A 26,062-nucleotide genomic window follows, 5' to 3' on the forward strand; every position below is an offset into this window, starting at 1 on the left:
GCTTCTTTTTGATATTAATTGTGGAAGTATAGGACTGACTTATGTGTGGGAGGGAAAATGAACAAGCTTTTGTTATCTCATAGTTGGTGTGAATCCAAGAAGTCTTGATAACAGAGATCCTGGAAATTTACATTATACATAATTTCCCATTGACTCCTCCATATTTTGGCTACTGATCTTTTTATCTCTGTCACAGCAGATTTTTTTTTTTTAACATGCCTTGCATTATTCAGCTCTTCTTTCATCTGTAAGTAGTGTTTAAAAAGGAGAGAGAGCTCCTTTAGCACTTGAAAAATGTGGTCATTTGATGATGATGCTTATTTAGATTAACTTCCTTTTATACTAGTCCTGATACGTAACACTACTAAAATAACTGCTTCATCGTTCTCCATTATGTTCTTATTGATGAAGAATCCCTTAACTAACTACAAGTTAAGCAATTATACATAATTTTCATATTCCATGGGGATAAATAAGATGGGCCTTTTAACTTCTTTGTGTTACTTTGTGGTGTTTATAAATTTTTTTTTGGTGATCGCTCAGATCTATGTGGTTAAATGTGTTGACTGCACTAGCTAGAAGCAGGATGTTAACCTGTTTGAATGTGCTATTAGTGATAGTGACAATGTTGGTTATGGTGTTTGGCTTTTTTTTCCCCTTGTTACATACAACAATTTTTCCTTAATGGTACCAATTCCAGCTTTGGTCGGCCAGGAGTTGAATGCTACTGCCAACATGACAGTGGAGCTGCAGTAATCCAGCTTCAGTTCCTGATTAATGAGGTTAGTAAAATGATGTACATATTCTGTAATTCAGATAAGAGAAAGTGTATTTTCTTCAATTTCTCATTAAGCAAGCATCAAAATCAGCTAACACAAGTGACTCTTAGCATGAATGGCAAACAGTAATAACAACTATAAATAAATTAACTTTTAATTTTAGAAAATGCTTGACTAACTGCTGAAAATATCTTCTGTCTCTAGAGTACTCTTGCTATAAGCAAGAACTCTTTTCCTAGGAATATTTATTCGTGTCACTGAACATTGCAAGTTATCTCTTGAAGTAGTAATGTATGTTTTCTAACATAGATTTTTCTAACTAACAGTTTCAGTAGGTACTTAATTTTATTTTGATGGAGTTACTGTTTTAGACATGAGCTGAGCAAGGATCCCTAATCTGATCCCTGAGTAATTCCAGGTGTGTTTTTCCAGGGGTGTAGCAGCTAAGATCTGACAGTAGTGCTGGTCTTGATCTATCTGGGGCCAGATTTATAGAGGGATTTCTAGCTCAGAGGAATGGTGAAGTCAAACGTCACTAGCTTTGTCATCACATAGATACTAGCAGTTGAGTTCATTGCTTAATTTCTCTACAGAGGTGGGCATGAGGGAACTGATGAGCACACACCGGAAAAAGCTTCTCCTTCCCCATCACCCCTCAGTATAGCACTGAACCAAATGTGAGTGAGCTGAATGACATGTGATCACATGGGTTATCTCATTACTGCTACTTAAAACTTATCTCTGCTATGGTGTTGATGTGTATGCTTATAAGTATTTTTTTCATCCTGGTAGCAAATGTGTAATATATTTCCACTATGATGATACACTGTTATAAAAGGTATGAAAATAAGCTGACTAAAACCTTTTCTTTCTCACAGGGAGCTCTTGTGAGTGCCTTGGCTGATGATACCTTACACCTGTGGAACTTACGTCAGAAGAGACCTGCTATACTTCATTCACTCAAATTTAACCGAGAACGGTAGGGATTGGATTGCTTTGCCCCTTACCATCACACTATGTGCTATTGTAGGATCAGATTTATTAATGCAGTCCAACTCGCAACTTGTTAAATAATTGAAACTGGATTTACATTGGATTTGAGTTGCAGGCTGTTAGGGCCCAAAGTATGTGTGAGTAGACACACTAGTGAGCTAAACTGAGATGACTTTTCTGTCACTTTGCATATTGCATTGCTGAACATCAATTTTCCCCATCTGTAAAATGTGGTGGGATAGAAGACTTTCAATGTATGTCCATTAGGAATTTTGGAACAAAAGAAAGAGTGTGTGTATGTGTGTACCAACAAGACAACAGGAAAGCTAGTTTAATTTTTTAATTGGAAGTTTTTCTCCCCTTGATGACAAATTGGAATTCTGCAGTGTTAGAGCTCCTATGTGTGTATCGGAGAAGCTGAAAACAACATGCCTTGTGACTAACAATTTTGAGACTCAAGTAACAGCGTTGCAAGCGAGCTAGGGAGACATTTTAGATTAAATTTCTAAAAGTCAGTTGGTTAAATTTTTGCAAAAAAAATGTGTGTCCTTTTTTTTATAACAAATAGTCCTTCCCTTTTGGGAAGTACCCCATCTTTTCCAGTCTCAACTGGAATGCTATGTCTGCTTTTGAGCTGCCTGCTTCAGAGGTGGACTACTTGGGGAGCTGAAAGGGTACTAGCAAGAACAGAGAATAATCTGTGACTTGTACCTCTGTTGAATAGGGCAGGAAGTAATAAGCTTTAAGTAATGAGTAGCAATAGAAAGAGTTAAGTTAAATATTTATGTAAAACCTTCTAATGTAATGACATAAAGTGCTACACAGACTGTTGGGCAGGTTACAGAGTAACCTTGTGGTTTTGAAGAGCAGGTTATAAACAAATTCGTCAGGAATAACATAAATGCAGATTACAGGTTTTTGGGAGGGTAGAGGACTAAGTAATTCTAAGTCCTTTTTGAAGTTGTTTCTATGATCACTGTGCATAAACTTTTTACTAGGGCCTGTAGGGATAGGACAAGGGGTAATGGTTTTAAACTGAAAGAGGGTAGATTTAGATTAGATATAAGGAAGAAATTCTTTACTGTGAGGGTGGTGAGACATTGGAATAGGTTGCCTAGAGATGGCATGGATGCCCCATCCCTGGAAGTGTTCAAGGTCGGGTTGGACGGCGCTTTGAACAACCTGATCTAGTGAAAGATGTCCCTGCCCACAGCGGGTGGATTGGACTTAGATGGTCTTTAAAGGACCCTTCAGACCCAAACCATTCTGTGATTCTAAACTGTTATGTGCCAAACAGAAAGCTCTGACAGAGAAAAATTCTCTGCACCAAGGGAGTGACAGTGTTCCTTTATGCAGCATAAGAGGCAAATGGAGAGAAATGCAATTTGCAACCTCTAGTTTCACAAGGATTGTCCAACTATAGGAGATGCAGTGGTGTATCCAAAACAAATTTTCTCCCTCTCCTTTCCCCCTTCTTTCTTAAATGACTTTTCTCTTACCTATAGCACCTACTTAAGTGTCAATATAAAATTTGGATTTGCAGCCTGAAACCACACTTGGACATTGGCTTCTAACTAATGCTTTAAAATAGATATCCAAGGAGGTGATTCTGATTGTGCAAATCTGTTGGAAGCTGACTTAGAGTCTTAGATGTATGGATATCTTTCGTTAAACAGAATGGAAATTTTAAACCATCATTTTCCTGTAAATGTGGTGGTCTCACTAGCAAAACCTGTCACAGGTTGTTGAACTGTGTGTACTTTTACTAGAAAGAGGGGCGGGGGTGGAAAGGAGTCTAGTGGTTGCATTTGTTACTAATTTTGGACAGAGTACTGATTTTCTAGGAGAACCTGTGCCTTGCTAAAATAGGTAATGAGAACACCATAGTTACCAAGAATGGTGAAGGTATTGTTTGAGCCAAGAGCTTATTCCTCTAGTAATTTTAATCTTAAAGTATCTATTAAAATAGCGTATAGAAGTAGCCAGAACACTTAAGATCCCAGAACTATACATTGTCATAGCCACTTATGAAGTCATGCTGGATGACTGTTAACTGTTTTCAAATATTCTGTTTTCCTTTGACTAGTTTATAAAATAAAGCTTTATAAAATAAAGGGTAATCTCATTACTAGGGAATTACTTTGATTCTGAACTTGAGAGAATTGCACAAATTCACTGTTGATAATTCTAAATAGGCGTCTTTATAACATTAAGAGTTCTTAGTAATTAATTATATCTAATAGGTTTGATAGTGAATTTGAAGTAAATGAGCTTTGCTTAGGTCAGTTTTATGATGTATATTAACTACTACATTTACTGAGAAGAGTGTTCATGGATAAAACTGAGTCTCCTCAATTCACAAGCGCCAAGTTGTTAGATGCCTAATTAATGAAATCTCTTAAATAATTTATGTTGTAGGATTAAGATTTGCTTATAGGGATAACTAACTTCTCAGTCAGGAATTACTTAAACTATTAAATACTACAACAGAGGCTTGTAGCAATATCTTCTCTAATGATACGTTAATTTGCCAGCTTGTGTAGGGAACTTCAATATCCTGGAAATTAGTTTGGGTAAAAGAATAAATAAGTTAACAAACTGGAAAAAATGTCCATGGATAGGAAACAAAGCCAAATCTTACTACATGACTGAAGCAACTATTCCAGTTATATCGGTATTTGCTCTAGGATTTTGTAGATGCTAAGGTTTAAAATTATATACCTGATTGGGAGTACCTGGAAGTGTGTTGACATTGCAGAAAAGCAGTACGTGTCCTCTTTAATAGGAGTTGAGCTCAACATGTCGTGGGCCAATTTTTATTCAGATTTTGTTTCCAAATCCAAGTTTAATGTGTAAGAATTAGATGTGAACTAGAAGGTTGGTTGTAGCATAGAAAGCTAACTGTAGCAGTTAGCTACCCAGATTAAAGGATATTCTAGTCCCAAAAACTATTCTTGAGCTATGTTTAAAAAAAAAAATAATTAAAAAAATGAATGATAAAACTATGACTTGTTAATGAATTCTGTATTCTCCTGGCACAGTCTTTTACCAGCTCTGGCTAATTCCCTGCTTTTAGCCACATGGAAGAATTACTGCCCAATGTTTTAACAACGCTATTTCTAGATTTCATATTTGTTTCTCCTTGTGGTAATCTAGTCTGGCTAGCTTGCTTTCAGGCCTGTTTTGAACATCTTTCAAATAAGGAACAAAAAGCAGACATAGCTTGTTTATAAATGCTTGTGTCATGTGTTAAGTATTTTGTATACTTACCTGAAAATTGAATTAGAGTATTAAATACCTTTAAATTAATTCAGAATGCAGTTTCTAGTATATGACTGGAAAGGGTTGTGAATTCTTACTTTTTCTACTCATGAATTTTAAGAACAGGGACTGGTCAGAAAGGTGCTTTTTCTTTTAAAATAACTCTGTGCCCATTCCAGACTTTGTTCTGAGCTGTGGAGGAAGTCTTCATTCGGTAACTTGCAGTTTTTTTTAGATTTCATCAAAACATTTCTTTAAAAGTAGTGGCCAAGAGTCTTTAAGGATGCTGCTTTCTGTTGCATCTTTAAATGAGTTGAGTATCTGTAGATAAGAAACTGGCCATTTAATAGATTCATAGCTCATAGCAGTTGACTGCCTTTTGTACCACTGATGGTTAGTGATTCCTTCTGAACTGGTGATTGAAGTAGTCTTTTATGTATAACAAATCTGTTAGTTGAAATTACTGGCCGATGTGAGAAGCACAGTGCAAAACGAGCTAGTTTTGCAAGTTTTCTACCCTTTTGTTCCTGTTGCATTTGGGTTTTGCAGCTGCTTCGTGTTCTAGTTACCAAACAAAAGTTAGAAGATATTAAACTAATGTTATACTAAGCTTGGCCACTGTTCCTTGACTGTTGGAAGCAGTGTGTAGGGGCCAGGAAAAAAACACATAATGATGCTTACATGAAGGGGGTTGCTTTCATGACTTGTCATGCAAGTTAAACATGTATAAGTATAGTACCTCTTTGCAGAATGCATAGTTCAGTGTGTGAACTTATTTAGTATCCTAGGTTTTGTACTTCTCCAAGACTTCTTCAGTGAATCACCGTGTAGTTTTTTTGTCATCTACATACCTGTATAAATATCCTACACATAATAAAATTGTTGTGTGACAAATTTGTTTTGACTTAGTAGCAAATGCTAATGTTAGGCTAGATTAACTCTGAAATAAGCTTAGTTAACAGTTCTTATTAGAGTAAATATTGAAAGCGTGTTGTGAGATAGATATCTAATCTGGCATTAGTTTTCTTGCCATGTGGGAACTATTAAACTTCGTGCTGATCTAAGGTGTGAAAGGTCAAACACACATCACTAATGAGCCAGGGACTTTCACAGAACCAATTTAAGACAGGGTGAGGTGACAGACTAACTTGACTTAAAACAAAACAAAACAAACCCAAAAAAACAAAAAAAAAACCCACAAAAAGAAGAAAGAAAAAAAGTGGCGTGGGATGACAAATTTGAGTCTCCTTTGCTGCAAACCAAACCCCAAACCCATCAGCTTTACATACAACTATGAAAAATGTGTTTAGTTATCTAAGACTTGCATCCTTCCTGAGCTGAGGTTCCCTGTTCTAATGCCAAAAGTTTACTTTCTTTGTGACTTAGCATAAAGACAAGAACCAGAATTATAGCATAAAAATAGAACTGAGTGTTTAGTGTGTGAGTGCTTTGCATATCGATCACTGAATGCATTGATAGCAGTTTAATTTTTAATAGGTCAACTTCTGTGCTGTGGGATTTAAATAGTTTTCCTCAGCATGAAACTGCACAATTCAGAGTTACAAAATTAAGCTTTAAGTATTGCTGGTTTTGTATCCTGCTGTAAACAGCAACTTTAGCATTGTGTTTAAAACACAAACTGTCTACAGTGAGTGAAAAATCCCACTTGTATTTACTTATTAATAAACCAGACTTTTAACTTTTATTATGACACATACCTTGTTGGATACTGTAACTTTATACCTAGCCCATGCATTAGCAGACACTAGTTGTGAGAAAATTTTTCCTTCCACCTCACTAAATTTATAAACTGACCAATTCTGCCACTTTGTGGATAGCAGAAGGACATGCAGGTTTTCTTGCCTGTGAGAGCAGGTGATGATAGACATTGTTTGTGGGGTTTTGGTTGTCTTATTTTTCTTCCCCTTTCTGTGCCTCAGTGTCACTGTTTCACTTCCAACCTTTGCTTGAGGGCTGGGTTTTTCCCCTTTGCCCTATGTGTTTTGCGGTAGGATTATAGCATAACTAACAGAAGGATTACAGATACATATCCTAACAGTACTTCTAAGAAGTTAAATATTTGGAGTCTTTGCAGAGTCGATGATATACCAAGTACAAGTTTAATATACAACGCAATTAAGTTTTTTCACACATAACTTAAGTTTTTTACACTTTTTAAACTGTCTTTTTTTTCTTGAGAGCAGAAGGAAATGATTACTGGGTCTGCTTGCCTTTATGGTGTCACATAAAGTACTCTTTTACCTGGTGGGCTTAAAAATGTTACTCAATGGTGATCCACTAGATGATGTAATCAGAAGGAGCTTTACCTTGTTTCAGGAAGTTAGCAGGAGAAAATGAACTTTTTGACTGTCTGGATTTGCTGCAGATGTGAATGTCTCTTTCCTGAAAGATCAGATTCCTTTGACAAATGTTTTGTTGAGGCCGCGCATGCATGCGGAGTTCCATGTGTCAGGGCGGTTGATGGAACTGCAGTTGTATCAGTTGCCTTCTGCTGCCTTTCACACTGAGGCAGAACCGAAGTGCTGAGTCCTATTACTCTTGAGATTTCAGGTTTCTAAGAAACAGTTTTTAAAACAAACTGTCTCCATTGTCCTGTTAGCAGTTTTCCTTGCACACTGATGACTTTCACAGTGGTATGAGGGACATAATAGCCAACTGCCACATTTCTGGACAGAATTCGACCTCTAGTCTTTAAGCCCTGCCTGTTTGACAGACTGTATCACCATTAGTGATTAACATAATTCTTCTGTCTCCCATGGGAAATCTATATCCTGACATGGCCATTTCTTAAAGTTGTAGTGTGTGACTTCCCAGATGAAATGTTCAACCTGAACCGTATGTGTTAGAGCAAGCTACCCAAGAGACTTCTGATGCCAAAGGTCTGGCTACTTTGAGTCATGTCAGATATACCAACAGGAGCTCATAAATATGTAGTGCAGGGGATTTTATCTGTGGTAAGAGATCCTCAAATCTTTAGAGTATTTGGTGTGAATTCCTTCAATATTGAAAAACTTTCTTAATTTTCAAATCACCTGCCTCAAAAGGCATGTGTGCATTGTCTTTTGTCAGCATTACAAACAGTGAAGCAGCCCTTTTCTGTTTGTGTATAAATAAAAACCATGGATACCCCTTCTGAGTGAAGTACAACTGAAGCTTGAAAAGCCATCTTAAAATGGAGAGGTGAAATGTGACTCCATAGGGGAAAGAACATGTAAGCCATGAAATATATTAGGAAAATTATAGTGTAAAAATACAAATACCTGCAGCAACCTGAAAAACCTCTAAAATTGAGCCTTTTTCTGGAAGATGATCTAAATGGCCCTAGTATTGATTGCATCAGTGGTGACAATTGTATTTCTGTTCTTGGCTCTAGCTTCCTCATTACTCTATCTTGACATCACTAGTAGACACCACAACTCAGATACTGAGCATAGGTACTTCTCAGCTGCCTTTACAGGCAGCCTTTCAAGTGAATGTATTTGGAGAAGCATCATTTGGAGTGCTGTTATGGGATATAAATGGAATTGATGTACCTGGTCCAGTTTCTATGATATACTGCATTTATCCACATAGTCTTTTGTGGGGACAGTTTTGGGATGCATTGAAGAGGAGTTCTTCCTCTGCATGTGCCTTTTGTCCCTTCGGGCCTTTTTTGTACAGGTAGGTATTTTAAACTTATTGCAGTTACCAGATCTGGAAATAGACCCCTTGCAGCAGTCTGGCAAAATCACAGCCACTGCTTGCTTCCATCAGTATGTCATTATGACACTGACGTTTTATGCCCATTGAAGACTTGATAAGAGACCATGGACATGGAGTCTAGACTAACATAAGAATTAAACTTTTAAGTTTCTGAATTTTACATGGTGGCTATCTCATGCGTGAAAGGTTGAAGACGGAGGTATGCAGAATACAACTTTGGTAGCTTAACACTTTTCTTCTTAGGAAATTTTTATTTTGCATGTACAACAATGATCTGAGCAGCTAGTGTAATTACAGTAACTGCAGACCCATAATGATAGCCCAATGTTCTAGAAATAGTTTTAGTCACTTAAAATCTGTTACCAGTGTTTGTCATTCATCAAAGTATTTGTCACTGTGCTTTGTGAAAGCAGCGGAAAATTCTGAAGAACATATAATACTTCATAATGCAGTAGACTAAGGAAAGGTAAAGATTAATTTAGAAGGATTTCTGTTGTCATAATAATATACTCAAGATAACAGCCTGTCATTTTTACTTAATATCTCCCTTAAAAGCCTAATTCTGTGACTTACATATTAATTTAATAAATTGTATTCTCTGATATTTCTGTAATTAAATTCCTCTACGGAGTACTATCACTTGCTATAATAACTATTTTGATGTACATTGTGAAACAACCACAATTAAGATTTTTCTTAACTAACTTTGACAGATTTATCAGAAAAGACACATGGTCTGGATTTAAGAAAGGAAATCCCTTCAGTAGGTTTACAAATGGCTTCTTAAAGACTCTCCTGTCACTGCTAATACTCTCACATAAGCAATAGCACAAATTATATTTTATGTACAATAAGACCAAGAAATATTTTATGAAGGTTTTTCTTTTATCAATGTTTTCCACTGCTTTGGAAAAAACCACTGGGTTTTCTGTATATAATTTTGTTTTCTTGACTTATTGGTTCAACTCTTACAAATTCATTTCACAAGAAAGTAAAACTTCTTGTGGGTTGGGGTTTTTTTTGTTTGGTTTTTTTTTTTGTTTTTTGGAAGAGGGCAACAGGAAGGAGTAGTTTTGCAAATATGTATGCAGTGAGGGAGAAGATTTTGTGCTTAGGGAAAAGTACAGCTACAGCAGAGTTTAGAACTACCCTGACTGTTTTGGGGTTGCATAACAGTACCTCATTTTAGCAGTGATGTTAGCATATATTAAAATTAAACTGTAGATTTCAGATTAAAAAAAGAAATCTCTTTAAAGCATTGTTTTTTTTCTATAAAGGTTTTCTTTTCTTTGTACAGGTATGGGGAAGTGAAATATTTGGAATAAAGTGCTGTGCACAATACTTGCATTATGCTAAAAGTTCAATCTGCTTCACAAAATGTACTGTACTTACTGAGGTAGCTGAAATTTCCTTGGAGATTTCCTTGAGGAATCTGTTGTGCCATGGAAGAGCTGCCTGCAAAAGCCTGCTTTCTGTGATCACTGGCTCAGACAGTCCCAGGCTATCTCTTTAGATGCACAGAACTGGTATATTATTTTTTTATAGATGCTTCTATTCTAGTACTTTTGGCCAGAATGGCTTGATACAGGAGAGGAAGAGTATGGTACTCTGCTTTTGACTGATACATAGTTTTCAGGCAGTTGGGGTTTGTGTGCAAGAAAGACATGCTAAAATTTTTTACTTGGGTTGAATGTATCTGTAGTCTTTGCAATCCGTTTCCAACAATTGATTGTATTTTCCACACTTATGTACGTATCCATTTGTGGGTAAGGAGAGGGCGGGAAGAATGCTTGAGTTGTAGAAATGGCCAGAGCATTATATGGCAACTTCCACTTCTGTTGATCTTAAAATATGTTATGGATGGAGTATATTATTCTAATCTTGTGGTGGCAGAAAGATAGGTTTCTGAAAGAAAAAAAGCTGCATTTTTCAGGATAAAAAAAAAGCTGTCCTTGGCCAAGTGTTAAATAAACAGGTATTGCCTTGCCATCAAGAAGATCCTGACCTTTTGTTTCCATCCTCCAAAATAAGTTTGAATCCCTTTAATCTTCAGTCCAATTTTCAATGGAGCAAGCGAGGCTACTGAATGTAGCTTGTATGTTGACATGCTAGTATGTTGTCACTGGTCCTTCAGATGGTCATAGCTTCACTGAATTTTAGTTTTTAAGAGGGCTGTAACATTTCTAATGTTGTTTAAAATCCTCATAGTTTAAGGTGAAACCTTAATCACTGAAGAGAGAAGCTCAGTACACGGACTTTAATGTTGGAAATGTTACTCTGTAAATTGCTGAGATAAATGCAGTTATCTGAAATTAATCACTTTCAGAAATTCAATTATATTTTTGTCTAAAGTTGGAAGACAAACTTTTTCTATTAAGAAAATAAAGAAATGGCAAATAAAATCATATTTGCAAATAGAGTAACATTTACCACATTCAAGGTGAAATGGTTATTCTTTCATTATAGCAGGCTCAGCATGACAAAATCTTTCTGGATTTAACTAGTCATCAGTTGTTCTGTGAAACATAAAAGCTCTAAGAATATTTTTTTAGGTTATATAAAAATCATACAAGACTTTTTTTCTGATTGTAGAAGACTGGTGAGAGCACGTGTTGAAGGATAAGGTTAAGAACCCTGTTTTATATGTGCCTATACTTAACAATTTTGAAGTCTCTTCAATCTCCTGCCTTTGAGAGTTTGTAAACATTTTGTGAAGTTACTTGTTCAACTCTAATTTTCTCTTGGTGTGGAATCATTTCACTGCTTGCTAACTCTTGACAAAATTAATCTCACTTGCACAGAGGAGACAGTAAATTGAATATGGCTGCATATTCAAGAAGAGTATCAAGAGTACTGAGGAGTTGGACCCTTCTTTAAGTGTTGCCCTTTTGCTATAGCAATCAAAGTTGCAGCCCCAACTTTTACTCACCTTTAAATGACATGAAATAGATTGGTTTTTATAATGAAAGTGTTGGACAACTGTAAATGATGATATTAACTCGCAGATCAAGACAGATAGGCCCATGACCCTGCTCCTCAATATTATTTCTGGCTGCTAGGACACCTTTTTAGATCCAACTGATCTGGCTGCCAGCTGCTTCTGGCATGTGGAGTCCTGGCAGAGAAAGAAGCTGTAGTTATGCAGAGCGCTGAGGGTTTATGTTTTCATGCTGCATCTCTTTCCCCTTCCCCATGACCTGCTTGTAGCAGGAGAGCTCTGTTACTGGGCAGTAAGGATTTGGGGCCTGCCTAGGAAGTGAGTGTACGTATGTGATTTGGCTTCCAATAAAATATTTTTTTCAAGGATGTTGGGGAAACTCAAGTTTTTAACCTGTGGTGCAGATTACCATGCTTAGTAAAAATTTTGCAATCTCTGTAAGTTCAGTGACTTGGAAGAGCATTTTAAATCTCGTATATAGTCCTTTTTCTGTGAAACATCAGTGAAAAAACTTAGTGAAGCCTTTTGGCTTAAATATTCAAGCACAAGAAATCAAGGAAGTTAGAAAATGGATAAATTAAAGATTTGCTTGAGCAAACTGAATTCCCTAACTGGAAAGAAATTAGTGATATAAAAAGTGGTACACTTTTGATCCAGGTAGTGTTACTACAGAAGCCTTAACTTCTGAAACCTGTAATACAAATTAACATCTCTTCAGCCATTAACTATTTTTTTTTTTATTGCTACTGTTAGCCTTTGCTTTTGTGCTGAAGTGTGTATATACAGCATCTAATGCAAAGGATCTAAAGCTGTTCTTTGCATAAATAATTATTAAGTCTTGTGAAATAATGCATGGATTTGGCAAGAAGGGAGCCCAACTGGGAGAAAACAAGAGCAAAAAAATCTGTAAAGCTAAGAACTAGAGCTGACAGAACAAATTTCCATTGAATAATTATTTTACCTTATCACTGAAACATTTCTGAAAGCCCAAGTTTGATAGTCCAAGTAGGTTAGCAATTTCTTTCAGTATTGGACCTTGCCAGATTAAAATGGCTTAGAGTTTCCAGAAAGTTTCTAGTCTAATTTCAAGTTAGTATTTCTGTTGTGTAGAAAAATCAGATCCTTTAGAAGCTTCAGTTCCTACAGACTTTATTTCCTTATCAATTTTGAAGAAATAGTAAACAATAAGCAGGACCCAAGAGGACAGAAATAACCAAGCTTTCAAATACTAATACTTGCGCTGGAGCTATGGTCAAAGAAGAGTCCTCTGCTGCTACAAACAGTCATTAGCTTTTGGGTTTTGTTCGGGTACTTCTTTCTAACAAGAGAAAACTCTAAGGCACAAAATTAAAATGCAGTTTAAGTAAAATAATAGCCCCAAATTTAAACTACTTTTATAATTGTTTAGGAATGGTTTTAGGTTTGCTCTTTAGGGGATACTTCGGGTTACCTGTAAACTTAGATTTCTTATGCTTTATTTTCTGCCTTTGTCTCCTCACTTGAAACCAGCTTAACCTGCATAATGCTACTTCTAAAAATTCTTTATTCTTTAAAACTTGAAACTAGATAGGTTTCAGAGGGAGACTTGGAGATTATAACATAGGAATATTGTATGTTAACTTTAAAATGACAGCAATCTTGAGCAAATACATTCAGTATGATAATTTCAAAGGTGGCTGTGTGATTTTTATCTGAATGACTTAATAGTTTTAGAATACCTTGGTTTCTGTTTTTTACTCTAAGTTTTTTACATTGTCTGTGCATCTCTTACTTTTGTCATGTACTGGCTTTTCTACTTTTCTCTACCTGTAACTTGTCTTATTTCTTCCTGTTTACCTATTGCCTTTCTTCTACCTTTTGGCAACATAGATCTTGAAGTGTAGGATATCTAGAAGACTTTAATTCTTTTTTTGGTGGCTTTCTCTTTCAGGATAACATTTTGTCATCTGCCCTTCCAAAGTAAATGGCTATATGTGGGCACCGAAAGAGGAAACATTCACATTGTCAATGTGGAATCATTTACTCTCTCAGGCTATGTCATCATGTGGAATAAAGCCATTGAACTGTGAGTCTAATCAAGTATTTTCTGTTGAGGGGAGGGAACAGAAGTGTCCCAGATGTTATTAACATCAGTTGCAGAAACATCATTGTTACCTAGAGTGGCCTTTCCATATTAGTCTTACTACACCAAATACACGATCAAAGTACATAGTCATGTAAATATGTTTTATTCTTATAAGTGTGAAGTATTAATGCTAATATTTATGTTTCTGCCTATAACACTATTTTATCATAATGCCTGGAATAGACATAAATAGACAAAATAGACTTAAAAATCATTATCTGTGGTGATAAAGAACTACAAGAATAATATATGTTGAAATATGATGTGGCTGGTACTTGGGCAGGGATGTCACTTCTCCAGTTTTGGGGTTAAAGCCCAAAGTATAAAGATATGCATTGTAAGAGGGCTGATGCATGCTGATTATGAAATTGCTGGCTGAAAATATAAATTTAAATAAGGCTATTCCAAGAGCGAAGTATATTTTACAGCTATTGTCATTGCTTCTCCTTTTTAATAATAAATTTGTGTATATAAATATAGTGTTTTGTGGGTGAAGACATGTACTTGTGTGCTGCTGCTCCTGTGCTGTTAGTTTATTCCCAGAATGTTCCATCTATTTCCAAAACATACATGAAGTCCATCACTTGCTGAAGGCGGTGGAAACAAACACTGCTCTTCATTAGTCCATCTTCTTCAATAGCAAGAAGTCAATGTAAAATCTTAACTCTGTGTTGTTTTAACAATGCCCAGCTTGGGCAGTTTATGAATAATGGCAAGACCTGTTTTCCAGCATAAAAATAAACACTTTTATCCAACTGTGACAATTCTGTAACAACAAGCATTAAGATAGATACTGTAAAGCTAATGGCAATGTTTTTTCTGTGTTTCAGATAAGCAGTAACTAAGTCAATCCTTATAAAAACACAGAAACTAAGTGCCTAAAAATAGACAGAAAGTATTTATGGGCTTGAAGATAAAAGTAAAAGTGACTCCATGCTGAAATGTCAATAGCTTGCTTGCATGAAGTCTATATATGCAGAATCTGTATTACTTGCAATCACTTTCAGATGCGGTTTTGGGCAGGGGATTTTTTTTTTTTTTTAATTAAATGGAAATATTTCTTCTTTAGGTCGTCCAAATCTCACCCAGGACCTATTGTCCACATTAGTGACAATCCAATGGATGAAGGAAAGGTAGGATATACTTAAAGACTATTCAATACATTATTTTTCAAGCAAGACTTTTTTTAAGTATAGATGCTGCTTTTAAGGACCAATTAAGTAGATGAGGACAATGTTGAAAGCATAAGGAGAGGCTCAGTCAAGGTTTTAGGCTCTGAAAATTATGTGAAGCAAGGTGTGGACATGACTGTAGGACACATTACTGGAATAACTGAATGCATCTTGTAATCGGAAACATTTGAAAATACAGCTGAAAGTGCTTAATTGCAAAAATTCTTGAAAATAAAAGTGAAGAATTTTACTTATGGTGGTAAAAATTAGGATGTAACCAAAAAACCCAATCATAACCTGAGTGCAGAAATAGTGAGATGGAAATTATATAAACTTTGTAATGCTCTTGGGTGTTGCTGTTTCACAACTTTAAAATGCTTATTTATATAGTATATTTATATAGAATACTGTGTACTTCATCTTTAGTTTAGCTAATCCAAGGCAGCAGTTTCTATGGGATTTGAGGTCTAACCGACATACTCTCATTTAGCAGACAGCATCTAGTGATTATAATAAATTGCTTAAAACCTGTAGTTTTAACTGGTCTGTAGTATAGCTAGATACTTCAGAAAAGTCAACTGAAACATGTAAGAAAGAGCTGTGTATTAGACTTGTCTTTTCCTTCTTTTGAGGTAATGTTAACATAATCATCTTTTTATCTTGACAAAGTCAAGTTTTACAGTACGCATTCTTGAAGCCCTTGCAAGACAATTTCTATGTCCTGTGACATAGCAGCCACAAAAAACAACTTGAGCTGTGAACTCAATGGTCATGAGTTCCTTCTGTATTATTGAAGTAGATCTACAGGTATTACCCTTTGCTTTGGGACATCTGATATGAAGCTCATGCAAAACCAACGTAGAATGCGTAACTTTAATTCACAGTGAAGACTTCATGAATTAAAAGAGAAAGCAAGGAGTTAAAATGTTAGTATGCCTTCTCTAGGTGACAGCAATTACTGTAGTACCAAATCATGTATTCCCCACTTAAGTCATGGTTGCATGACTAAGTCTGTGTTTTGGGTAACACACCTCTTCTACAAGTCTTGGGATGGGATCACATGACTCACCTACTCGATGAAGGTTCTTCAGCCTCTGTAGCTTGTGTGCCCAGTGTAGTTATTTAGCAAATCTCAGTGGTGTACTGCAACTTTTGTTCAGATCCCTTCGTCCATGCAGAAGAGTAAGCAGGAGGGGTTTTCTTCAATTTTAACAATAGGAATAAAGCAAAATATGAAAGAAGGATTTGAAAACAGCAGTCTTGCATGTATTTCTTCCAAAAGTATGTAGACCTCTGACAAAAGTATGGTTATAACTTAGCCAGAGACGCCTTGATGCCACTTTAAACAGATTTTCATTAATGACTCTGCTCTAGATTAATCGGGCATAAGTGATTGAATAGATTAAATTAAATTCTGAATTAATATTTTTGTTAGTGTAACGTCTCAGAAATATCTTAGTTTTGAACTCCCATTTGTGAAGCATCTTCAAGGAGAGAGAAAATAATTTTGCCTACTACTGTTCCACATATGCAGGAGAAATATGTTTTTTTGGTTTACTTGCTTTTCATTTGATATGTTAGTGGTGGATAAAACTGAAGAGAGAGGGGATGATAGCAGTGGTTTGAATGTTTCAATAGCATACTAGTTAAAGCTTGTATCCTAGACACCTGAGATTTCAGTCCAAGAAGGAGAATTTCATGAGTAGAGGTTTTTTTTCATTGGGTTGAAGGTTACTGCAGTAAGTGCATAACTAATGGGTTTCCCTGTAGAATTAGGTTAGAATCACCTTCCAGAATCATGGACCCTAGAATATGAATGCAATGAAGCTACGGTAACTTCAGAAAAGACAAATGATCTGTTTAATTCTGGTGTATTCCACCCCACCCCATGTTTAATTATTGTTAATTAAAGTTTAAGAATTACTGGTTTTATCAATCAGGCCATCAATCAGTGTTTTAGAATCTGACCTCACAATCCTCTTCTTTCTCATAAGAAAGATATTGCTGAGAAAATCCTGTGCAGTTGCAAGAACCACCTGTGTGCTCACTTTTAAAATTTGTTCATGCTGTTAGCCTTCTAATCACTGTGATTTTTCTAATCTTTGAAGTTAAAATAGGAAAACTATAAAATATGGCTTATGATAAGCAAGATCATTTAAAATAATAGTATAGATGACACTGTAGGGAGGGGAAAAAAAACCCCTAATGTTCACTTTTAATAGATCAAATGTGGCTATTTTTAGGGTATTTTAGTGCTGTATAGCACTGAAATAGATCAAATATTTAATCTGTAAGGTGGTAGGCGATCTGCTGTTATTTTTCATACTGGAAATAACTGTACACCTTGAAAATCTTAACATGCTGAAAAGACTGTCTAGGCAAAACCTCTAGTTATGGCAATAGACCATACTGATTTAGATCTCTATCCTTGATTACGATGGCATGCATGTGAAGGCAGTGTTTTCTGTTTTCTAACTTGTAATATGAAGGACACCCCTCAGGGCACTTCAGTTTGCTCACAGGAAATAGGCTGTTCCAACAGTGAGTAAATCTCAGCAGCCAACTACTTTTTTTGTATGTCCATGCTGGGAAAAAGAAGTGGGAGTGAAGGCATGCTGCTTAATGCTAGGAGCTGCTTCTCTTGTAGCAACATTGATCAAAGGAAAGATCTCACAGTAGATCCAGCAACTATGAAAGATGAAGCTGCATTGCCTTCTCCTATATAACAAGTGCCAAGACTGTTATTACTGTGAGCAATTTGAATCTTCACTCCCTGCAGAAATGGTTTAATCTTGCTTCTAATAAAAACATTTGGAAAATTATCTTGTTTCTCTCTAGCTTTCCTCCTCTTAACAACTAATGTTCTTGGTGTTCCTTCAGCCAGTTATCTCATTTGTGATTAACATCTGGAGAAAGCTTATATTACATAGTTACTTTATAGACAATGAATCATTACCTAGAACTTTAGGAAGGATAGTGTATTCTTCCAGCAAATCTAAGCAGAACAAATTCCAGTGAGGAAAATGCACAATAAAAAGTTCTCATTTCCACCCCCCTCACCCCACCCCCCCCATTTTCACTCAGGAAGGAATACACTTAGGAAAGTTTAATGTTGTCCTTTCTGGAACCCAGAGGGATTTCCAGGGACTCTTCAGAAGAATGCATTATTTCTTTTCTTTCTAATTTTGTGTCAATGTCAGTTGTATTAGCTGGAAGTTTAGGAGAATGACAACAAATACAAAGTAAACCTCTCTAACATTGAGGTCTTCACTGCTTCTCACTAATTTTTGTCTTCATAACTACTTGTAGTTACTACATGTACTATTATGCTGCATCCCTTTGGGGCAAGAACTACAGGAATGGCAAATGGTATTATTTTGCTTATCCTTATAAAAACTTCATGTATCTGCTTATTATTGCAGCTTCTGATTGGCTTTGAGTCTGGAACAGTGGTATTATGGGATCTGAAGTCAAAGAAGGCAGATTACAGATACACACATGATGAGGTAACATTTTTTTCATCTGCATTACTTACTGTAAGGATATGATTTGCTATTCTAATAGCGATTTTTATTATTTTTTTCATCTCCTGGTTCTGTCACCAGTGGATCAATTAAATAGGTCTCTTTGAAATTGCAAGTACTTGAAATTTTCTCTAAAAGAGCCATAGAGTTTGAATAATAGAAACTTAAGACTGAATAAATGTTCGCTGAGTTGAAGTTCATGAAGCAATGAATGGTGGCATGGATTAGATTTCTTTACTAATTTCCGGGACTGGAGGGGAAGCTTTCAGATCTTTTTTCTGTTATTGAGTAGTGTGACTTTCACCTGTACTAAGAGCTTGAGTCTTCAGTTGAAACAACATGATTTAGCCATTTCTGTAATTTGGAATCTTTCACATATTCTGAAAAGCGTTGGAGGGGGAAAGAAACCACTAAATAGTCTCACTAGGACATTTTTATAAACACCTTTTCTTTGTAGGATAAGATCAAGGTTTGAAATTATACTGGGGGAGGTTTGAAAAAACCAATGGCATTGAATGGCATTTATTTCTTTAAAACTTGATTCTTGAGAGAATGTAGGCTTTTCAAAAGACTGAGATTAAGAAAAATCATTCAATATAATATGCAAGTTGATGTATTTTATTTAAAATAACATAAAACTAGTTGTGATTACTTGTCATTGATTGTAAAATGTCTGTATCATTGTTCAGTACCAGCTAGGCCTGTTTCTTGTATCACAGCGGTGTATTTTCCTTAGCTCTCTGCTGAACTTTTCACAAGACAGGATTTATTTGTGGTTTGTTTGTTTTGTGGTGTGGTGGGGGTGTTTTGTTTTGTTTTTTTTTTTCTTTTTCCCCCGGCGGTTCTGGCTCAGTACTCATGCTTGTGTGTGTTTAGTTCTACTGATGAAGAGTTTCTTTGAAGGGGGAGTCTCTGAAGTAGCCTAAGCCTTAGATCATCAGAGCTGTATTAGAACATCAGAGCTGAATGAGGTTTCTTTGTGTGTTCAGAAAGGTCTGCATAAGCATCAAAATGTTATGTGAAGAGCAATTTTATACCTTCCAGTTTCATTGCATGCACCTAATTAATTCCCTCTGTCACTTTGGTTCATAAACTTACTCGTATCTCCATCACCTTTTTCTAGTCTCAATCAAGTTCTTCCTATACCTCTTATTCTTCTTGTTCTTCTCTAACTTTAGGGTTTTTTAACCATTCTATTTTATCTTTCTTTTGTAAAAGAGAAACAGAACAACATAGTATATTCAAGATGTGAGCACGCTGGATTTATGATGTGGAGTAATTACGTTTGGTTTTGTTTTTTCCTTTCGACCTTGATACTGGATTAGCCTTTTGATGCTGCAAGAATTAAGCAGATACTCCTTGGAACAACCTACTATAAAACTAGAGTCTCATCCTTCAGTGTTAATTGTCAGCTCACAAGTCCCGCATGTTCATGCATTGCTTCACGTTTACGTAGTTGGACAATGAAATTTTTAAAGTCTTTCTGCAGTTCTTCACTGGAATCCTGATTTCTACCTTGGATATACTTTGGTACTGTCAGATTTATCACCTTAATATGCTTGTTCTAATTTTCAGAGTTATTTATGAATAAACTGAGTAGCACAGATCCCTGAGGGTCTCTACCAATTACCTTCATCCATGAACTAATCAATTACTGCCAGCCTGTCTTTATTCTAGCTTGCTTTACTTCCTGATACCTTAACTAATTATTCATCTGTTCAAAGATCTCTAGTATGTTTGGTTTTAGTTTCCTTTGAGAGATGTTGTTGAAAGACTTTGAAAATTGTGTAGACAGCTTAATTGGTGTTTCCATTAGCCACATGCTTGTTAATATTTTCCAAAGTTTGTTGGGTATGATTTCCTTTTACAAAAGCATGTATACCTGGTGTATTATACTCCATCCATATGTCGATTAACTCTGTTCATTAATAAGATTTTGTTGCAGTTTCTAGAAACTTACCCAGGGTAGACACTGTGGTACTTATTCTGTTTTTCTTTGGGTTTTGTGGTCCATTTGTTTAAAAATTGACTCCATGCTTGTCATCTTCCTGAGCCAACCCTGATTGAGAGGTTGCAAACAGCAGTGAATAGTTCAGCTGTTTCATCTTAGATTTCCTTTAGTGTTTATAAATGAATGCATCTAGTTGTTCGGTTTGTTTTTTGATTGCAGAAAAGGTAATGAAATACCTCAGGTCAGATCCTTTGGCATTCTCACTTGCTTAATGTTGAAAGAGGTTACTGTGGAAAGTTGGGTAACTTTGAGTCTTAGACAAGTAACACCATAACTGATACTGTGAAAAATGCTGAGTGTCATTGTTGAAGTTCTGATAATAAGGTAACCTGTTCATTCTAGTTGAATAACTTAGTAATTCAAATACTTAGCCAAAAATGAAATGTCTGTATATGTATAGTAAGCAAATAGTTCTTTTCAGTGGCAGGCTAGTACAGTTTTTATAGATTTTAAAGTAGAAAGGAAAATCAGAGACCAGGGAAATTGACTGAATTGAGCAGACACAGGGACGGTACAGCTAACAAAGATTTTGGGTAAGAGTAACTAGTAGATGTTTCTAGGCAGAAATAATTTAATGTGTGTCCATTCTAAATTTGACTGATGCACCTTGATTTTTTTTCTTTTTTTTCTGCATCTGAGACTAATAGTAGTTTTGTTCTCTTAACATGTAATACTGACTTCAGAGCTTAAAAACTTGGTTAAGAAGATGCAACACAATCTGATTTTTAAGATACATAATAGAAGTAACCAAAGTATTTTTACAAGGATGTTGTAGCCAGGATGTAACACAATTCATAACTTCTAGAGTTAAGCTTGCTCCTGAATGGTTTTCTGCAATATCTTTTCTTGTTGAGTGGCGCAGGAAGACATCTTTTCCCTTTATAATGAAGGAGCCTAAAAAATTGGTGGCCATATTGATTCCTTATTTAGCGCCTTCTCCCCTCTGTCCCCAGTAACAAGTAATTAGGGTGACATATCGTACTTATTGAAGTATTGTAATGTCTTGCCAAGACCTTTATTGACTAGCTTAGTCTAATCTAAGATTGTGTTGCTGCCCAAAAAGGCAGTCTTACCCTGGCAACCCCAGCAGTATCTTTCCATAGTTAGTTGTGGCTGCATGACAATACAGCAAGTCATGATATAATTAACTCTTTTCTCCTCTTCCTGTACACCCAAGAAAAGTATCAGTCGGAAAGACCCATTGCACATGAAAACTTAGGGTTTGAGGAAGCTCTTCAGACTGTCTGACAATGTAGTGGTTTCCTTGCTCAAGAGTGCACACACAGAGTCTAGCAGTGGTGGAATAATGCCTTTCTCATGAGATCTCCTCTGCTTCTGGTAAGTGTGGTGCAGAGCAGAAAAAGCTCTCTGCCATTTTGTTTCCTGCTAGCAAACCTTGTAAGTTTGAATACGTCTGTGCATAGAATCTTTCTAGCTCTTGTTTCTTCTTGGTTTCCTGGTTTGGTGGCTTTGCCAAAGGCCTCTTTAATACCCTGACTGTAAGGGTTGTATTTCATCCATGAACATGTTTCACCTCTTCTCTCACAGAGGGTAATGCATGTGATATTCTGCCCTGTAGCAGGAGCAGGATTTTAAACCTCAGGATTTATGTCCTTGTTTTTTCCACTTGTTCTTCATGAGAGCTCTTCTGAGTGTGGAGCTGACAACCAGTAAGAAGAGAGCAGCTTAGTCCAATCTTGTCACACTTGAGATCTGGTGCAGAGCTGCTCATCAGACACAGGAAATGCTGTCTGGTCTCCCTTCTTCCTCACTGACTGTGCCATCTCAGACTCCTGAAGTGTAGTGGGGGGGTTGCAGAGAGATCTCGTTTGGCGAATCAGACTACTTGTTAGCACTAGGGAAATATTCTCTGGCTCTAACCCTATTGAAAACAAGTAATTCTTCTAGTACTGATTGACTGCGTAGTCCCATCAGTCTCATAAAATCCATCACCAGTCATTGCAAAGGTCATGACTGGTTCCGTGCCTGTTAAAAATTGCAGTGCTCTACCTGGGATGTGAGCTTTGCTGCTGGGAGTTGCAGGATTGACATCAGCAGAGCTTGGTGCTACAGCATAGCTGCAGTTCTGCATGGCATCAAGGCACAAGATGTATCTGTAAGGACCCTGGAGCTGAATCCTCTCCAACTGTGCAGTCTTCCTGTAGCAGTGCTATGAAAAACACTTCTCCATTTTGAGTGATGGTGGCTGTTAATGGGTGACTAGGCTTCATCCAGCATCATGAACAGGATGGCCAGTCACATTGATACCATAAAGACTGTTTGCTAGGAACTTTGCCATTGGATTAGTCTCCTCCTCTCTCATCACTTTGCCATTGACATTGGTCTTAAAACATGTAACTTGAGGGGTTGTGCAGTCTACCACCATCATTTGATGCAACTCTGACTCAAAACTTAAGGTGTATGAAGGGATCCAAATGTCACCATTAATGATCCTCCTCTGCTAAGGAGCGATGAGGGTCAAACTTGCTGCATGATTGGAGTTTTATGGAAAGATACTTGTGTGATTTCCTCAGGGAAGAAGCTGAATCCTATTATACCTTTTTGTAGCTTCTTGCTTGGTTTCACTGCAAACTACCTGACCCTTAGGAGGCTTTCTTGAAGCAAATTCCTATGTTGTGGTGGGGCAGTCTTATTTGTTGCCTGAAAGCTAGGTCAGTGGAACACTATCCATTCTTTCTTCCTGTCTGAACATGTGTGCCTGCCCAGCACCCTGCTCTGATATTTGCACCATAAGAACACCAGAAGCACTCATCCCAAGGACAGGAATGCTTATAGGGTGGGCAACACCACTACCCCTAAAACCTTTGTAATCATATTTCTGCTTCACCATGTCTGGGGGAGGCAGGTCTAGGTCACGATTGGTATTAGTGCTGATTGTTGGTGTATTCTTCCCTCCAAAACATTCTAGTTTGTAACAGGGAATTTAGCTAGAATTTGTTCTTGACTTTTCTATATTATAAACTAGATCCTGAACTTCCAGTACTGTATGCTTTTTATTATAATAGTAATATGTTGCAATGTTTAGAATTAGTTAGAAGAATGCACAAATGTATTATTCTTTTTCAGAGAATTTGGAGGAAATTATCTGTGACATAATGGATCTGCAGTTATGAATTAACTTTTCTTTAAAAAGTATCTTTGAAACCCTTTCCTAAAAACACCTGTTTTGTCTTGGGCCGGCTCAGTGGAAAAATAAGACTGAATTCTTTTTGCATCATTCTTAAGCCTTTTATGTTCAAACATTCAGGACTTGAAAAAAAAGAAAGTTATGCATTTCTTACGTTGAATACAGTTTATACTGCAAATGTTTCCCATACTACATTTTCAGCCATGAAAGTAATAAAGCAAATTTCTCAACTATTAGTTTTGTTTCTAAAAAATTGAAGTGCAACTTCTGAAAACTAAAACTAGTTTTTTGATAAAGTCCATTATTCAAGTACTGTTTTGTTTGTTCTGATTTAAAGTAAGCTTTGATAGCATTAACTTAGCAAATGTATTATAGATTCCTATTTTTAGGCTCAATGTTCTGGTACATGGCTGAGTGTAAGAGATTATTTTACAGCATTAAAATCATGTCAAAGTAGCCTGTGGGATTAAGAGGAGGAGAAAAAAAACCAAGAGCAGCCCTGGTATGTGACTTGCCAGAAACAGAAGCATGTCAATACAGTCATTAGGCACTTACACATTTCATTGCATCAGAACAATCTTCGTGATGTACTGTCATGTAAGTCTCAGTAGCTACATTCTTTTTTTTTCTTTCTTTCTTTTGCAGCATTTTTTCCCCTTTCTTTCTTAGGCTGTTGACAAGAGACTTAGCGTAGGTACTCACAAGTTACTGTGCTTGCTTTGAATATTTTGGTAAACCTGTAGAAAAGGAGTTGGTGTCATCATCCGTTCAAGTTTACCAGAAAATACTGTCCATGTAAATGGAGGACTATCATAGTAAGACAGTGAAATCTGAATAGGCTATGGTAAACATTCTGGTTTGCAGAATAACTAATCTCATACCGTGGACTTTACCAGTCATGCACAGTATATTACTAGCTCAATTAATGGCACAAAAGACTAAAGGGTCATGGTCAAATCCAAAGAATGATGAAAGGTATTCTCCATGATTCTGATGCATTCCTGCGGGAAAACATGCAGAAACATTTTGCCCTAAGATTGTGCTATAATTGAAAAGCAAGCAAGGAGGTGCGTATTATTTAAAAAAAAGCCAGTTGATTTAGATTTTTTTTTTATTATTTTCTGAGTTGTTGCAACTGTATTTGCAGTTGTATAAACTTGGTATTAGAAAAATGGGTTAAAAGTCTCTTAAACAGGGGAAACTGCTTAAATTAGTAGTTTTTGTATTCACATCAAAGTATCAGTAAACTTCTCAATGTATCTTGTCTTGCAGAAAGATAGGGTACAAAGAGCAGTCTCAAACTGTTCTGAAATGGTGTGCATATAGTCAGCTGTGCAGTTAACATAAGTCTGTAGGAATTGAAAAGGGGGGTTTTTTTGTATACATATTTTATGAATTGAAACAGTTAAATGCCTTTGGAAAAATACAATTAAAAATTGAGGCTTTATTGATGGCAGTATAGCAGTCATTTTTTCACACGGGATAATCCTTCTGGGACAGCTGGTGAAAGTGAGGCTTCCTTTGTGCACAGCCTGTCTCCCATAATACTCTAGGATGGTTAGTTTCTACATTTCTGGTTAAATTTTAGCATATGTAAGACAGCGCAGTCAATCATGCTGGGTTTGTTGTTCAAAAACGTAAGATTTGACACCCGCCTCCCCTTCTGCCCCTAGAAAACACATAACTGTCTCAGAAGTTTTAAAACAAACTTCCTTCTCGTCCAGAACAGCTACCTGAACTTCAAATCAAAGTGAAGGGGGTAGTAGGAATACTTTTAATACAAAACCTTTAGTTATAACTAAGTAAATGTAAAGATTTATTTAGATAAAGTTTGGGGTTTTTTATAGAGCATTTGCTGTATGAGTTCCTATAAAGATTTCCTGTATTCACTGCATGTTTGTAAACAGAAGGATTCAGTATGCTAGCGAGGTCCGGACTTGGGTTACCTGTGCAGACAGCTCCTCTTAAGGATACATATGCCTTGTGCCTTAAATATAGCAGCAGTCCTCTGTGGTACTAGTGCATGATGTTGTCATAAGGGATTACTGTCTGTTTGGGATCCATATGACCAGTGATATATTCCACAAAAATATTTGAGACACAGTTGAATCAGCACTAGCTGATTTAAGCATGCTGCTGCATTACAGTGCCAAAAGGATACCAGGTGAAGTTTTAAATGAAGATGAGATTTATGATTAAAACTGAGAGATTTATTCTGGATCAGTAAGCTTTGTGTAAAATATTGGGGGAAAAAATGTATTACCCCTAGGGGCTTTTTAGTGTCTAAGTTTCTATGTATAGATTTGCAGACTCAGTGGATTATGCCTGATTTTTTTTTATCTTGGATGTTATGCTTTCTTTCAAATTCGAACACTAATATTAACCATG

The 26,062-nt window shown here is 36.4% G+C and overlaps 1 protein-coding gene across 6 annotated transcripts in view; it reads left to right on the top strand.

Moving 5' to 3' along the window:
* Nucleotides 1-26,062, top strand: part of STXBP5 (syntaxin binding protein 5) — a 113,759-nt gene that overhangs the window by 28,726 nt on the left and 58,971 nt on the right. For all 6 annotated transcript variants that reach the window (XM_075707198.1, XM_075707200.1, XM_075707201.1 and 3 more), the window contains exons 3-7: nucleotides 701-782; nucleotides 1,658-1,758; nucleotides 13,625-13,759; nucleotides 14,889-14,952; nucleotides 18,414-18,497. In XM_075707198.1, the coding sequence (XP_075563313.1) occupies nucleotides 701-782; nucleotides 1,658-1,758; nucleotides 13,625-13,759; nucleotides 14,889-14,952; nucleotides 18,414-18,497 (466 nt within the window). The remainder of the gene's footprint in view (nucleotides 1-700; nucleotides 783-1,657; nucleotides 1,759-13,624; nucleotides 13,760-14,888; nucleotides 14,953-18,413; nucleotides 18,498-26,062) is intronic.

This window comes from Pelecanus crispus, chromosome 3 (genome assembly GCF_030463565.1).
Source record: "Pelecanus crispus isolate bPelCri1 chromosome 3, bPelCri1.pri, whole genome shotgun sequence".
Classification (NCBI taxonomy): Eukaryota; Metazoa; Chordata; class Aves; order Pelecaniformes; family Pelecanidae; genus Pelecanus; species Pelecanus crispus.